Source organism: Gadus macrocephalus, chromosome 16 (genome assembly GCF_031168955.1).
Source record: "Gadus macrocephalus chromosome 16, ASM3116895v1".
NCBI lineage: Eukaryota > Metazoa > Chordata > Actinopteri > Gadiformes > Gadidae > Gadus > Gadus macrocephalus.
This window is the reverse complement of record NC_082397.1, coordinates 9,498,814-9,513,602: the sequence shown is the minus strand read 5'-3', so window position 1 is coordinate 9,513,602 and position 14,789 is coordinate 9,498,814. Positions and strand designations below refer to the sequence as shown.

At 47.2% G+C, this 14,789-nt stretch overlaps 1 protein-coding gene across 1 annotated transcript; it reads left to right on the top strand.

The window, feature by feature from the left end:
• Positions 1-519: 519 nt before the first annotated feature.
• Positions 520-13,817, top strand: LOC132474345 (probable G-protein coupled receptor 149). The gene is made up of 5 exons (XM_060074971.1): positions 520-2,040; positions 2,750-2,930; positions 3,572-4,170; positions 11,521-11,664; positions 12,071-13,817. The coding sequence occupies exons 1-5, from the start codon at positions 1,066-1,068 to the stop codon at positions 12,605-12,607; spliced, it is 2,436 nt and encodes an 811-aa protein (XP_059930954.1). The 5' UTR covers positions 520-1,065; the 3' UTR covers positions 12,608-13,817.
• Positions 13,818-14,789: the final 972 nt, after the last annotated feature.

Here is a 14,789-nt window from a genome sequence, read left to right as displayed (position 1 = left end):
AGGGATTCAGAACTAGAGTTTGTTGAGCTGAGAGTTATGGAGTGATGAGCATAGTATTGACCACGCATTCAGCCAATCAGCACAGAGAAAAGAAGAAGAGTATCTTGCATGCCTCTTTTACTCTTTCTACTGCCCTCTCTCACACACAAACGCACACACGCAAACACACCACACACACACACACACACACACACACACACACACACACACACACACACACACACACACACACACACACACACACACACACACACACACACACACAGTATGTGTGTTTTTAAGTGTATCATTCATACATCCTTACCTAAAAAATGTAACAATGGCTTTTAAGCCCATTGACTCATTTGTATTCGATTCTAGTATTGCAGAGATGAAAGAGAGAGTGCGTGGAGAGAGGGAGAGGGAGACCCAGGGGCTAGAGCGAGGGAGAGAGAGAGAGGGATAAAGATAGAGAGGGAGAGAGAGGGCTAGAGATAGGGAGGGGGAGAGAGAGGGAGAGCGCATGAGAGAGTAAAAGAGAGAGAGAGAGAGAGAGAGAGAGAGAGAGAGAGAGAGAGAGAGAGAGAGAGAGAGAGAGAGAGAGAGAGAGAGAGAGAGAGAGAGAGAGTCAGGAGGTTGTGGCTCGAGCGAGCTCAAACTAACTAAGTCACAGAAGACAGCGCAGTCTGATGAACGGAACTGAACGGGGAGCGAGTGGAGGGCTGCAATTGGACCAGCCCTTAGCATGCTGCCACTGGGATGATTCCACGGGCGTGACGAAAGCGCCCGGTGCGTAAAACCTCCCGCTGCTGGAGACGAGGTCGCCGCGACTCGCTGCTTGGATGCAAACATTCCTCCGTGAGCTCCACACACTGGAAAGCAGCTTTTTAGTGAGCGCACTTGCATGGGCTCAGGAGACAACCCTTGCCGCATCTGTGGCGACCTTTGGAAGCCAATATAAGACGCTTCCAGTTCTTCTTTAACTTCCCAGGGTAGACCATGACACCCAACCGACTAAGTCGCGCCTCTGTTTCCTCCGCAAATAGCTGAACCACCGAAGCGGCCCAAACTTTATTCCTTCAAAACATGTCCTCCCCGCATCTCGGCTCCGCGGAGCCCAACAGGAGTCACCTGGCGACCACCTCCGGGGAGACGGAGCGCCCAGAGGTGCGTGCGGTGCTGCTCGCCTTGTGCGTAACCATCGCCCTGGCCACGCTGGTCGGAGGCGTGTACTCGCTCTTTGCCCTCTTCCGAATGCGGAGGAAGACGTCCCTGTGTCTCATCGTGGCGTCGATGTCCGTGGACGACCTGGTCAGCGTGGTGCCCCTCTCCCTCTTCACGTTGCTGCACTGGGTGCGGGACGGGGAGAGGGAGGATAGCTCGCCCGGGACGCTGTGCATTCTATCGGGGGTGCTGTACGTTTTCCAGGGGGTCTCCAGCAACATGAAAGCGTGTCTCATCGCAGCCTACACCTTCTACATCACCAAGAGGTTCGGAGTGCTAAAGTCCGTCCATCGCCCGCTGACGGTGGTCTGGGCCATCGCGGCGGTGTGGCTCGTCAGCCTGGTGGTGAGCCTGCTGCCGCTGTGCGGATGGGGGAGTTTCGCACCGGCGACCCTCGGCTGCTTCCCCGACAGACGCAGCTCCTACAGCTTGCTGCTTTTCTCCCTGTACTCAGCGTGTTTCAGCGCCCTGCTGTTTTTCTTCGGGCCCCTCACTTACCAGCTGCTTTGCTCCCGGGAGCCCCAGCGCACCCTGTTCTACCCCAGCTACTTCGAGTTGTCCCGCGGGTTGGATAGTGGCTCCGCGCCCCTCTGCGAGTTCCCCTCCTTCTCCCGGGATAGCCTCAATACGAGTTTTAACGCATACAGCGAGCTGAGCCCGGTGTCGTTTGTCACGGGACCGGGGATTCGGGAAGACACGGGGACCTGTAGACCTGCGGGGTCCTCCTCTGAGGGGCCACGGGACCCCAGCGCCGGGGACAGCCCGATGTGGTTTGCGCAGAAGCGCTTCTCCATGATTCTGGCGGTTGTTCGGGTTATTCTTTGGATGCCGATCATGGTAAGAATGCAACGGAATGACATTGAAAATACATACGAATTCACGGTCTGTGTGTGTGTGTGTGTGTGTGTGTGTGTGTGTGTGTGTGTGTGTGTGTGTGTGTGTGTGTGTGTGTGTGTGTGTGTGTGTGTGTGTGTGTGTGTGTGTGTGTGTGTGTGAGTGATTGCACATCACATGCGTGAGTTCATTCACGTTTAGATGTTGGCCATCGCTTTGTTTAGCTGGTCGGGGCAGTTTGTGGTCATCAATGAATAACCACAGATCAGAGGCATTGCTGAATCACATATTTATTTGAAGCTTTTTTGGGATTATTATGCCACGATTTAAAAAAGTGTCGTTTAAATAAGTTAATGTTGCAACAGGTCGTTGAAAAAATCTGCTAACATCTACTGATTTCGTTGATTTTCAGGTCGTTCATTTTTTAACGACCTGTTGCAACATTAACACATTTATGTGCATTCGATATTCCTTTCTTTGTCTCTCGTTCCTCACCTTCCATAATCAATCTCCCTAAAGTGATGTGAGTGTGTTGCAGAGTGTTGTAGATGCTTATTGTTGTTGCTGTGCTACAAGGTTCCATGCAGCAGTCATACATGTTAACCTTTCACAAACTCCACTCATAATCATAAACCCATAAAAATACCCATCAAACAAAAAAAAGCATCAATGACCTTCAGTCTTTTGCCTTGACGCCTCCGTTGGTCCCCAGACCCTGGTGCTGCTGCAACACACCACGGACGTGCGCCTGCCTCCCCTTGAGGCCCTGGGCTTCCTCCTCACCCTGCTGGCCCCGGCCGTCACCCCCCTGTTCGCCCTCTCCGAGCGCTGGAACCACCTGCCCTGTGGCTGCTTCATCCACTGCCGACGGGACCCGACAGGGGAGCCGAAAGGTACCACCGAGGCCGGTATTGCTTCGCACACAGCAAGGGTTTAGATGGTGTATTACCTGTTTATTGTCCCAAAGGTAGAACCCGTAGCTTCACACACACTTCAGATGTAGACGGTGTATTACCAGTTTTTTGGCCCCAAGGTGGAACGCAGGCCTGCAGCTTCACACTCAGTAAGGGTGTAGACGGTGTATTACCTGCCCATTGTCAAGCATGTGGAAGTTATTTTCTATAATATTTGGTTTATTTGGTCATGCGTGAACATGCGGTGGCCTACCCATGGAGGACATGGGGTGCCATTAAGTGTGTACCATACCGCTGGGACCCGGGTTTGATTCCTGCCTGTGGTCCTTTGCTGCGTGTCCCTACCTCTCTCTCTCTCCAACACCGTCATGTCTAACTCTTCATGAATAAAGCATAGAAATGCTCAAATAAATCGTAATCCTTTCCACTGGGACTCACCCTCACCCGTCGCTTGACCGGCCCCCATACTCTTCTGACACAATGGCCCCTCGCCGTAGCCCCCTAGCTCCTCACTACAGCACTCACTGTGATGAGCTAGGCTGATTGTCATTAGGCTCCCATTGTGTTGGCCTGGCTGGGTCACAGCAGCGCAGTGAGTCACCGGTGACTTCTACCCACAGCTCTGAAGAGAAGATTTGAGTTCTCGCTGTCCTTCCAGCAAGGCTACCGGGTGTACAAGCTCTCCCCGGCCGCCCACTCCCCGGCGCTGACGGCCTCCACGCAGAACAAGCCCTCCTCCTACCACCACCTCTTCCATGGCGACCTCCACCCGGAGGTCCGCCTCAACGCGCTCGACTCCGGCGGCCTGCCTCCTGACACGCGGCCCGAACACGGGGCTCTGGACTTCAGCGCCGCGCCGCCCGTGGACAGCTCCTCACGCACCGACCTGCGGATGGAAACCTCCGTCGCGGGTGGAGGGGGTGGTGGCGGAGGTGGAGGAGCCGGAGGTGGAGTAGGGGAGGGCCCGATGGAAGGCGGTGACGTCCAGCTTCCACAAGAGGTTTGTGGCGGAGGGGATGAAGATGGTGGTGGCGGCGGTGGTGGTGGTGATGGTTTACACCACCACTCCAACCACCACCGGGAGAAGGAGCAAGGGCTCACCAACGCACCACCCGTGTTTGAGGTGCCGGAGAGGAGGCTCTCCCACGAGGAGGGCCGCAAGATCGAGCTCAGCGACTGGGAGTGGTGCAGGAGTAAATCAGAGAGGACGCCCAGACAGGTACATCCACCTCCACCACCCCCATCATCATACTCCATCCTCCTCCAGACCTTCACACCCTAAGCCCATCACACCCACCACGTTGGGAGTTAGTTCTGCTGTCCAGCGATGGTCTGATTGTACTTTGTTTGCTGAGCAGTCAACAGAAACGAGAACTCTCTCTTTCTCTCCGTTGTGGTGAACCCCTAATCCGAGCGCCCATGTTAGCTTTAACTTGTTAACATGTTAACAAGCGATTGAAGGTCAACTCCACAAGCACTTGTGTTAACTTTAAAGACGACAGCAGACCCAATATGTCTTTGATTACATTTAAAGGGGACATATTACACCCCCAGGTGTGAGTGTGATTAGCCTTACAAGCGGTTTCGAAAATCTGCCCCATATGACATCCCTAGTGGGCCTGTCCAACTAGATCTGTGCTGGATAGATCCACTGGGTAGGCTGGTAGACTGATAATCACACTCACACCTGGTGGCCTAATATGCCCCCTTTAAAAGCAAAGCAAACCCTTAAATAAAATTTTTTGGATGAAAAGTGATGGATTATATAGCAGTGCTATGGATGATGCCAAATCACGACTTTAATACACAACATTTTCAAAAAGTAAAATAAGATGTAAATATATTGGCTCAAATTGCACGCTTAAGTTATCGGTTATTGGCAGATTTGAATTAGCATGTCGGTCAGTACCTTGTTTAATAGAGAGAAAGCCTGAGAGATATTCCCGGGAGAACGCCATAACACATTTCTAAAATGTCGATAGTGGGCGGGGCCTGTATGATGATTGGTTGCACTTCAAAAGCGATTCCGGAGTAATAAAGGGCTTCGGGAACAAGCAAGCGAGAACTTAATTCCTATTTGAACTGTTAAATCATGTGTCGTGTATGCACATCATGTTGTGCTTGCATACACTAGACCGTTTTTTTCAAAGGGAAACTACTTTCTGTCTAATTTTAGACGTTACACCTGTCTGGTCTACTTAGCTCGGAGTGCTGAGAAACAGACACAGCATGGTGGTCCAGGCCCAGGGTACAGTGTACTGCGGTGCAAGATGAATGTTAACCTAGTTTTGCTCAGCAAACTTTCAAAGAATTCAGTCAGTATGTTTGTAGTGTGCATGACCCTTTAATTAATTCATAATTTATATATGTCCTAGTGTTGTGTGTTGGGTCCTCTGTGTGTTTGCACAGGGTTCACGATTTAAGTTAACAGATGGAGGGCTGTAAAATAAATTGAGATAGAATGGATAAATCCTTGAGTGTCCATTCCACTCCTCTCCTCTCTTCTCTTTTTCTCTCTCCTCCGCCCTCCTCACTATTTTGGCATAAATTCTATCAAAGAGATGGCTTCATTATGCTCCATTGACTTTCTCAGCCATTTAAGCAACGTCAATATCTTTGTAGTACCTTATTAAAGGTGAATTTAAGGTTAAAGGGGTGATGTAGATTGCTCACTTGGTGAAAATGGGAACAGGCAGCTGATTGAATATTTCAGGACACATCACTTACACCTGAGCCTGTACCAGTAAATTGAGTATGCGTTCATGCACTCACCCGGGAACACACCAGCTTGTACACGCCGTCTTGCCGAATTTCGCTTGACATCCGGAACTTGATAATAATGATCATTATTAATGTTCAGTTATATAAAATAATCTCTTTCATGCTCCAGTGATAAAGTTCTGGGGGCGTTGTCATTTCTCTGTCGCTTAACCAACCATAACATTACCCAGCGGGAGAGGATGGAACAGCATAGATTTAGGCTGTGAAAGTGTGTCCAGCCTTTTCTGAACCTGCATCTCAGTGCCAGCACATTATCCTCGTGCAATGGATGAAAATGGGTTCCAAATGAAAAGACCAACATGAAATAGAGAAGCGCTAATGTGCAATGAGCCTTGGCCGAAGTATTACAGGAAGAGTGGAATAGGCAGAGTCATTCTGTACCACACAACATTGCCGGGGCCACAGGCGGTACCTTTGAAAGTGACAGTAATTGCGACTTTCTGAATAACACTGCAAGCCTGTGGACAAAATGGAAACATGGACAATGTGCACATCGCATGCACAAAACACAGAACACACAAATGCATGCGTACACACATTCACTTCTCTCTGTCTGTTTTTCTCTCTCACATGCACAAACACACACATATTCGCATGTGTGGCTTATAGACACACACACGTGCGCGGCAACACATATCCACACAAACACAGCAACACACTCACACATGGCAACACATATCCACACACACACACACGCACAGCAACACATATCCCCCCTCACACGCACACACACGGCAACACCAATCCCCTCACACAAACACACACACAGCAATACGTATCCACACACACACACACACACACACACACACATACACACACACACACACACACACACAGAGAAGCAAAACAGCACATGAAAGGCAGGCCCAGAGAGTGTGTGATTCAGAGGATTTCGAGCCAGTGTTTTGGTCCTCGTTAGCCGGCCAGATGTCATTATCCAGCGTGTGCGCCTCTGGCGTGGGGCCCCTCTGGCCTTCCCCGTCCCCAGGGCTATAGGTGGAATTAGAGCTTAAAGACATCGTACCCTCTCTGTGACTTCACACACTTTGGTAAGAAGTCCAGGAACCATAGGGGAGGAGGGCGGGCAAGCAAAGAGAAAACATAGAAAATATGCATTGGAGACGCTGCTTTCATTTTGACAACGATTACTGTGTAGCTTTCCACATGAGAATCACACATAGAGAAAATCGAATTTGTATAGATTGATGTTTAAATATAGACACATACGTTTGCATAACCACATTCAATAGACACACATCACTGTGGAGTGTTTGTGTGGTTGACGGCTGGGCTAAGCAGCCTCACCTGGCCCGAGTCAGACTGATTTGGCTCAGAGGCTGAGTGGGAGTGTACACCTGTGGTGCATTGGGCAATCAATTCACACCGGTTTGAGCAGCCGACACCGGGCCCCGTTTACACGAGGACGCTTGCGGGTGAAAACGACAAAATATTTTATCGGATGTGCCTTTCGTTTAGACGGTGACAGCGTTTTTGGGGCATGAAAACGCATAAATCTGAAACCAGCCTCCAGAGTGGAGAAGTTGAAAACGCTCCTCCGTAGCGTTTCCGTCTAAACTGCCAAGACGCAAAACACTGCTCAGATCTGCTCACGTCGCGTACGCTTTTACGTCAAATACATGTGCCAGTACAAGGAAATAAACAAACATGTCAGATTATTTCCATGCGTCGGACCTTCAAGCTGCTCTGGCAGCTCTAACAAGCATACAGGAGTATTTCCACGAAATGTACAGGATATTTACAGATAGTATTACTGAACAGAGAAGGATCTTTTTGGTTTTTGCGGCACGGATAAGAGAAGGAAGATTCTACGCATGCGCTCAGACATGGCTGTGTTGTGTGATAGTCTATCACAGCACCACCTAGCAGCCTGGCATGCATACCCAATCGAATTCCACACACTTTTGCGTCACCGTATGCACGCAGATTTCCTCCCGAAAACGCTCGTCTAAACGCGGAATAAAAAGGGAAGACGCAACGCCACTTTTGCGTCTTCTGTTCAGACCGTCATCGTGTAAACGTAGGGTCATCTCTGCAATGTCGGCATGGAACACCTGCTCTGCTATTACTAAAGGTGCGGCCACACCAGACGCGTATGTCGCGTACCTCGCGTATAAAATCTGCATTTTTTCCATAGGGAACCATTGGTTTACGCGCGTATGAGACGCGTACGCGCGTATATCGCGTAAATATACGCGCCTCATACGCGCGTATGAGGCGCGTATATTTACGCGATATACGCGCGTAAAGCGCGTATATTGCGTATATCGCGTACATTTCAAGAGTTCAAAAAATTTAACTTTTTACGCTCATACGCATAACGATTAGCCGTGTTGCCCAATCAGCGTTGAGCTTGACCCGACGTCACTGGCAGAGAGTAGTGAGCTTGGACAGAAGCATACGGCCGACATCTTTCTTTATTCTGTGTGGAAATAGTAACATAGTTACGCCATTAAATGCTTTTATGGAAACATTTCTAGCGAGAAATGTGCATTTTACTTTCATAATGTTCGCTCGGTGAATGTGAAGGATGTTTGGTTTGATAGTTATGACGAAGAGGAATTAGGAATTATTAATTTAGTTTTTTTGTTTTGTTTTGTTTTGTCTTGTTTTTGTTTTATTTATTTCTTATTGCTTATGTTTATTTATTTATTTATTTTTTCCACAATGTCTTGTTTTTTAAAAAATGTATGATGACTATATGCTCTGTAAGGTGACCTTGGGTGTCTTGAAAGGCGCCTCTAAATGAAATGTATTATTATTATTATTAAGAGGGAACGCTCCGTTCACTTGCATGGACAGAGTCTCTGGTTACTTAGCAACCTCAACGTCTTGGCGGACTATATGCTGATCAACACTACGAATGCTGGAAACACACCAGACACACCATGTGAAGTTATTTAACCCGATTATTGTTATTTATATCCGAGATTATTTAATCTAACCCGATCTAAACTCTATCACCCAAACACGGCGGCGTTTGGGTTTCCTACCTCGGACTCCAGCGCAGCCACGGCCGACAACTATCTTTATTCTGGGTGGAAATAGTAACATAGTTACGCCATTAAATGCGTTTATGGAAACATTTTTAGCGAGAAATGTGCATTTTACTTTCGTAATGTTCGCTCTGTGAATGTGAAGGATGTTTGGTTTGATAGTTATGACGAAGAGGGAACGCTCCGTTCACTTGCATGGACATGGACTCATCTAGGCGAGTGACGTAGGCGCGTATGGCGCGTATGCGACCATTTTTGACACAAAATGGTCAAGCAACATTTTACGCGCGTATCTCGCGTAAAAATTACGCGAGATACGCGTCTGGTGTGGCCGCACCTTAATGCTTCAAAACACTACAATAAACGGGGTTAATCATCGTCAACCTGTGTCGTGGGCGTCGGAGGAGCCCAGGAAAGCCCCCTAGGAGGCATGGGGCATGAAAAAGCTACAGTCTTGTACGTACAGGTCTGTTGCAGCATTGGGCAACATGCCAAAGGACGCTGAATGACACACATGACAGGGGCTATAGCTCATGCTTGAAGTTCCAGTGGAAAAACTTACCCTATTACTAACGCACATTGTACTTGTGTAAAATACCCATTTAAAGACCCTGGAAAGTGGTTATTTTCTGGAGTAAACATTGCGTTTAATGTGTACTCTGTTCTGTCATGCAGAGAAGAAAAACATGGAATGGACTAACAGTGGTGCTGAAAAATGCCAGTATTCCTGGAAAGGTTTCCAAATTATACGTAACATAGTGGCGTCTTCCAGCAAGAAGGCACCTGGGTTGAAATGTTCTGCCTTACTGTGTGGCCTTGGCTTTCACCCTATCTGCCATCACTTAAACCTGCTCCCTCCACCAGATAATTACAAGGGTACAAAGAAAGACACTCATGTTAGAAAGCATGTGAGGCCCACCGAGACAACCCTCATTAAATATAAGATAGAAAAATAATTGCAGTGCATTCAGCCTTTGTTCAGTGGACGGTCTGGTATTGTAGTGTTATCAACTGTTAGGCAGATCTTCACTATCATTAGTGTGTCTTGGTATTAAGAGTATCAACACTCGATTGACATTGGAAAGTTGTATGGTGTATTTTTGATTAAAGGGATTTTAGGAACTGTATGAATTAGACAACATGACTTCAGATTCAAATTTTCTATTTACCAACATGCAATCTTTTGCAACTTGATGCAGATCCCAGCAAATACGTCTATGTAAATTTTCTGTCACTTTCTGTTGGTTGCGTTGCCTTCTACTCATTCTGTTTTGTCTCTTCCATCATCGTTTGGCAGCAACAAACAAGTCATTACCGAGAATGACATGGGAAACATTGAAAGCAGAAGGCAAGGGAATTGTTTTCAGAGATCAGCTTCCTATTTTATGCCACAGCAGTCGGGTTTAAATGAGACAGTGTGACTGAACAGTGGTGAAGCTTGCTTAGATATGCTCCGGCATTTCTCTATGTTCTAAAAACAATTACCTGTTCTGTTCTCCTGGGGCTCCGCATGTCATTTCCCGTGAGGTAGCGCCTTGTGGAGATGGCAAAAATACCCATCGTGGGACACACAGCAATTCAGAAGGAAGTGAATACAATCTAATAACAGTGTTCACCTTCTTCATTTATATTTTTATTTTAACATGAGATCAAATCAGCTTCTTTGGCTCTTTCATTTCTATACAAACCCCCCTTCCCCCTTAATGCAACTCGGTAAGATTGGATTCCAGTGTCTTCATTAACCAGTGGATGAACATGTTGCCAAGATTTTGTTTTTATTTGGTGTACAATGGGTCTTTGTATTCACTGTACTTTCTATTCTTAGCTACAAACGTGCACCACAGCCAGAAGTTCGGTACTTGGACACCGCTTGGATCTTGTTGTCTATGTTGTCTACGTCCCCTTGTTTTCTGCTTGGTATTTTGGGGTGACGTTGGGTTACTGTGGCCTCCTACGGCACCAGCTCCTGCCAGGAGCTGGTGTCAGTGGATGTGCACTGTTGCTGACCTACGGCCGCCATTAACACATTGAGGATCAATAAATTGCAGAGCAGCACCCATCTCCCCCATGTGGATTAATCACACCTAAATATCTTTTGAGAGCGTGTCGGCTGCTTCCATCTCCTTATCTTTTAGAAAGCCTCTGAAATATTCCTAAGTGCATACTAAATGTATGCTTTGCTAAGTGGGATCATTTTTATATTCCTTTGCTCATCAATCTTTTACACTCAACCGATAAATCACAGTGCTTTTCACATCAAATACCTCACCCATGCTTGTAGTTTAAATGTCATACCTACCTCTATCCATGATCAAAGGGAGGTTAAGCAATAGATTTTTGCGGCAATCTTTGTCATATTTGTTGAAATTCTCTTGACATCCTGAAAGCAATCAATAGATTAAAGGCTCGGAAATGGTGTGGCTTTCGTAGAGCTCCATTAAGCCTGTCCAATCATTTCCTTCAGCCAGAACCTACCTGGGTACCTGTGTGCACTGTGCCAGTGCAGTCATTATGCATGACCGGAGTGTTCAACTATTACTAATGCTAGCAAGCTAGTCACGCATTTTTGGGGAGGGGCTTTGGAGCAAGGCCTGAATGGAGGGTTGCGACTTTTTGCGTTGCATGCATTCCAGATCTAGCTTACTATCGCTCGTTCACCAAATTGCCCCCCTACCTTTAACATGAGGAAGACGAATGATGTCATCGGAACAGGATAGGTTGTTTGCTGTGTTCTTTTAACAGTGAATGTGCCTGGTTTCCTTTTGTTTTGGCAGAGGTCAACAGGTGGGCTTTCAGTGCCCCTGTGTGCCTTCCAAGGAACTGTGTCCCTGCAGGCCCCCACAGGAAAGACGCTCTCTCTGTCTACCTATGAAGTCAGCAGCGATGGAATCAAAATCAGCCCCACCAACGCCAAGAAGGTAACAGCAGAACCCAACGGCAGTATGCCGGGGCCTTGGGTTCATTTACTGCTCTCCCAATGAGCATGGATACAAGTCACACTGAAAAAAGAAAATATATATCAGATTAATCATAAAATGATTCAATATAGAGAGATATAACCTATAAAAACTTTATATATTTCATTTGAATGCTTGGATTGATCAGTAGCTATTAACTTTGACATTTGGTTAATAGCTAAGAATTTAAGGAGGCTGTACACAAAGTTCCCATGGTCTGCCACACAATTACAACAATGGTCTTCCGTTGTATTTGTTGCTATGAATTCACAATAGTAACTAAGTACTGTGAATGACTGCGCTATAATCATCTTCATCCTGCCCATAATTAATTTGCGTCTAAAACAAATGTCCCTTCCTCTCTGAGGTGGAGGTGTACCGCTCCAAATCCGTGGGCCATGAGCCCAGCGCCGACGACCCCACCGGGGGGGGCCAGGCCGGGGACACGGGCCCCGGGGGAGGCCGGACCAGCTTGGACCTGGGGATGGGGCTCGGCCTGGGGCTGGGTATGACGGTGGGCATGGGCTCCGGGGTGGGGGACACCAACGTGAAGATCCACCTGGAGGTCCTGGAGATCTGCGACAACGAGGAGGCCATGGACAGCGTCTCCATCGTCTCCAACATCAGCCAGTCGTCCGCCCACGCCCGCTCCCCGTCACTGCGCTACTCCAGGCGGGAGAACCGCTTTGTGTCCTGCGACCTGGGCGAGACCGCCTCGTACTCCCTGCTCATACCGAGCGGCGGGAGCCCCGAGGCGGACGGCCTCAACATCAGCATCCCCGACACGGTGGAGGCCCACCGGCAGAACAGCCGCCGGCAGACCCAGGACAGCTCCGGCTACAAGGAGGAGATCCAGCTGCTGAACGAGGCCTACTTGAAGCAGGGGCGTGACGAGGAGGAGTGACTCCCTTTGTACCGGTCCACCGCCTGACAGTGACCGCCACGAGAGGAATCAGCCCGTGAAAGGGAAATCTGCCGCAGACTGTGATCGAGGCTGTGGAGCTCCTTCAGCTATTTTCTAGTACTTCCTGCTTAATAGAGAGGTGGAATATCAGTATTTGTTTCAGACGGACGTTTATAATAGTTAACGTCTATCACCGTCTAGTTGATAATGGACAGTGAGGAACGTGACGAATGTAGTATGCTAGTATGCAATATCAGTATTGTGTTAGTGAGAACGAGAGAGAGTGTGAGAGAGAGTGAGAGAGAGAGACAGAGACAAAGACAGAGCGAGACAGAGAGCCTGTAAGACTGCAAGCTGAAGAGAAAGCAAACGTTCCTGTCTTAAACCTTCTTCGTATGGCAGAGTCTTATCATAATGCAGGTCCTGGAGGGAGAGGGAGATGATGAATGAATGAAGAGAGACACAGGGACTGGAGTTTGTTGCACTGTAGGGTTTGTTCCTCGGGACTACGTCAGTAATGACTCAACAGACCTGTGTGTCTGACTCATCCGGCGCTCATCTCTCTAAGTGTTTTGTATGCGTCTCTACGTTCCAGTTGCTCTCTTGGTCTATGGAGACTTGGCTTTTAACGTATTCAAAGGGTGTATGTGTGTGTGAGTGTGTTTCTGTGTGCGTGTGTGTGTTTCTGTGTGTGTGTGTTTGTGTTTGTATAATGCATACACACATTATATAACATTACGTTCTTTGTATATGCTTCTGATTATTGATGTTTATTGTTACGAAAAGGGAGTAAGTAAAAAGAAAGAAAGAAAGAAAGAAAGAAAGAAAGAAAGAAAGAAAGAAAGAAAGAAAGAAAGAAAGAAAGAAAGAAAGAAAGAAAGAAAGAAGACCATGTTGATGAAGAGATCTAGCTGTGGGGATATAGTTATGCAGAGCTGTTTCTCTTCCTCCTCCGTGCACATTAAGTGCAATGGGAATGAGGGACAGCGTGCATTTTTTATTGTTGCAGCGGGCAGCCAATGAATGTGTGTTAAATCCTCCTGTCTGCCAGCTCGGTTCGCTCTCTCTCCTATCCTAGCATTACCTGGAGAGAATCACCATCTCAGTTCCATCTGCATGCAGTAATGCAGGAGGGTTAAATATTAACGGACACATTGGGAATCTCAGCACATCTGTGAGTAGAGGTGATGTGTGCAATCTTTTGTTAAAGATTCTATATCCTTTTTCCACAGAAGTATCCATGGTGCCGTATGTGTATGTTTGCCATTGAATAAAACAACATATGTTGTATGATTCACACAAATTATTTCATATTTATGTATTTATTTAATAAAGTATTATGGTGATCGGCACTTTAAAGTCTGAGTTTGTTCATCTATTCATCGTTTCTTAACAATCCCCAGCTCCTCTCTTCACATGCATGTAAACGTTTTATCGCCCAGAATGGTCTCCCACATGATTGCTGCCATTTGCCATTATAATCGCTTTGGGTTATGTAATACGATGCAAGCAATGAAGAGCCTGTATGTTAGAAGTGTATGAGAAGCTGCTTCCATAAGGGCATAACACTGTAACACAGGGTGTCAAGGCTTCATCAGTATGATCAAATTGAGAGCAAATGATTGGATTATCTCCTTAGGCAATAATACTTGTACTACTACAATTTGTTATATCATATCAGATAATATCAGATCATATGTAATAACATAGTGATAGTAATGTATGTGATATTTAGACATATATATAATATATGATGATATACACACACATTAAACTGGATCTATAAAGCTACAGAAACTACAAGGGAATCATCTCATAACCAGAGAACATCCTCGATATTTAATTTCCCCCATGCATCTTCAATGCATTCAACAAGGTCAGGGGTCATCTCTGTGTATCACCGGTCGCCATGGTGACAGGGAGAGGTAAGTACATGCCGAAAAGTGTTATACCCCACGACAGGAAGGGTGTGAATCATATTCACTAACACGCACACGCCTGTGTGCAGAGAGAGAGAGAGAGAGAGAGAGAGAGAGAGAGAGAGAGAGAGAGAGAGAGAGAGAGAGAGAGAGAGAGAGAGAGAGAGAGAGAGAGAGAGAGAGAGAGAGAGAGAGAGAGAGAGAGAGAGAGAGAGAGAGAGAGATCGGTAATGACTTTTGTGACTGTGTGTTTGTGTGTGTCT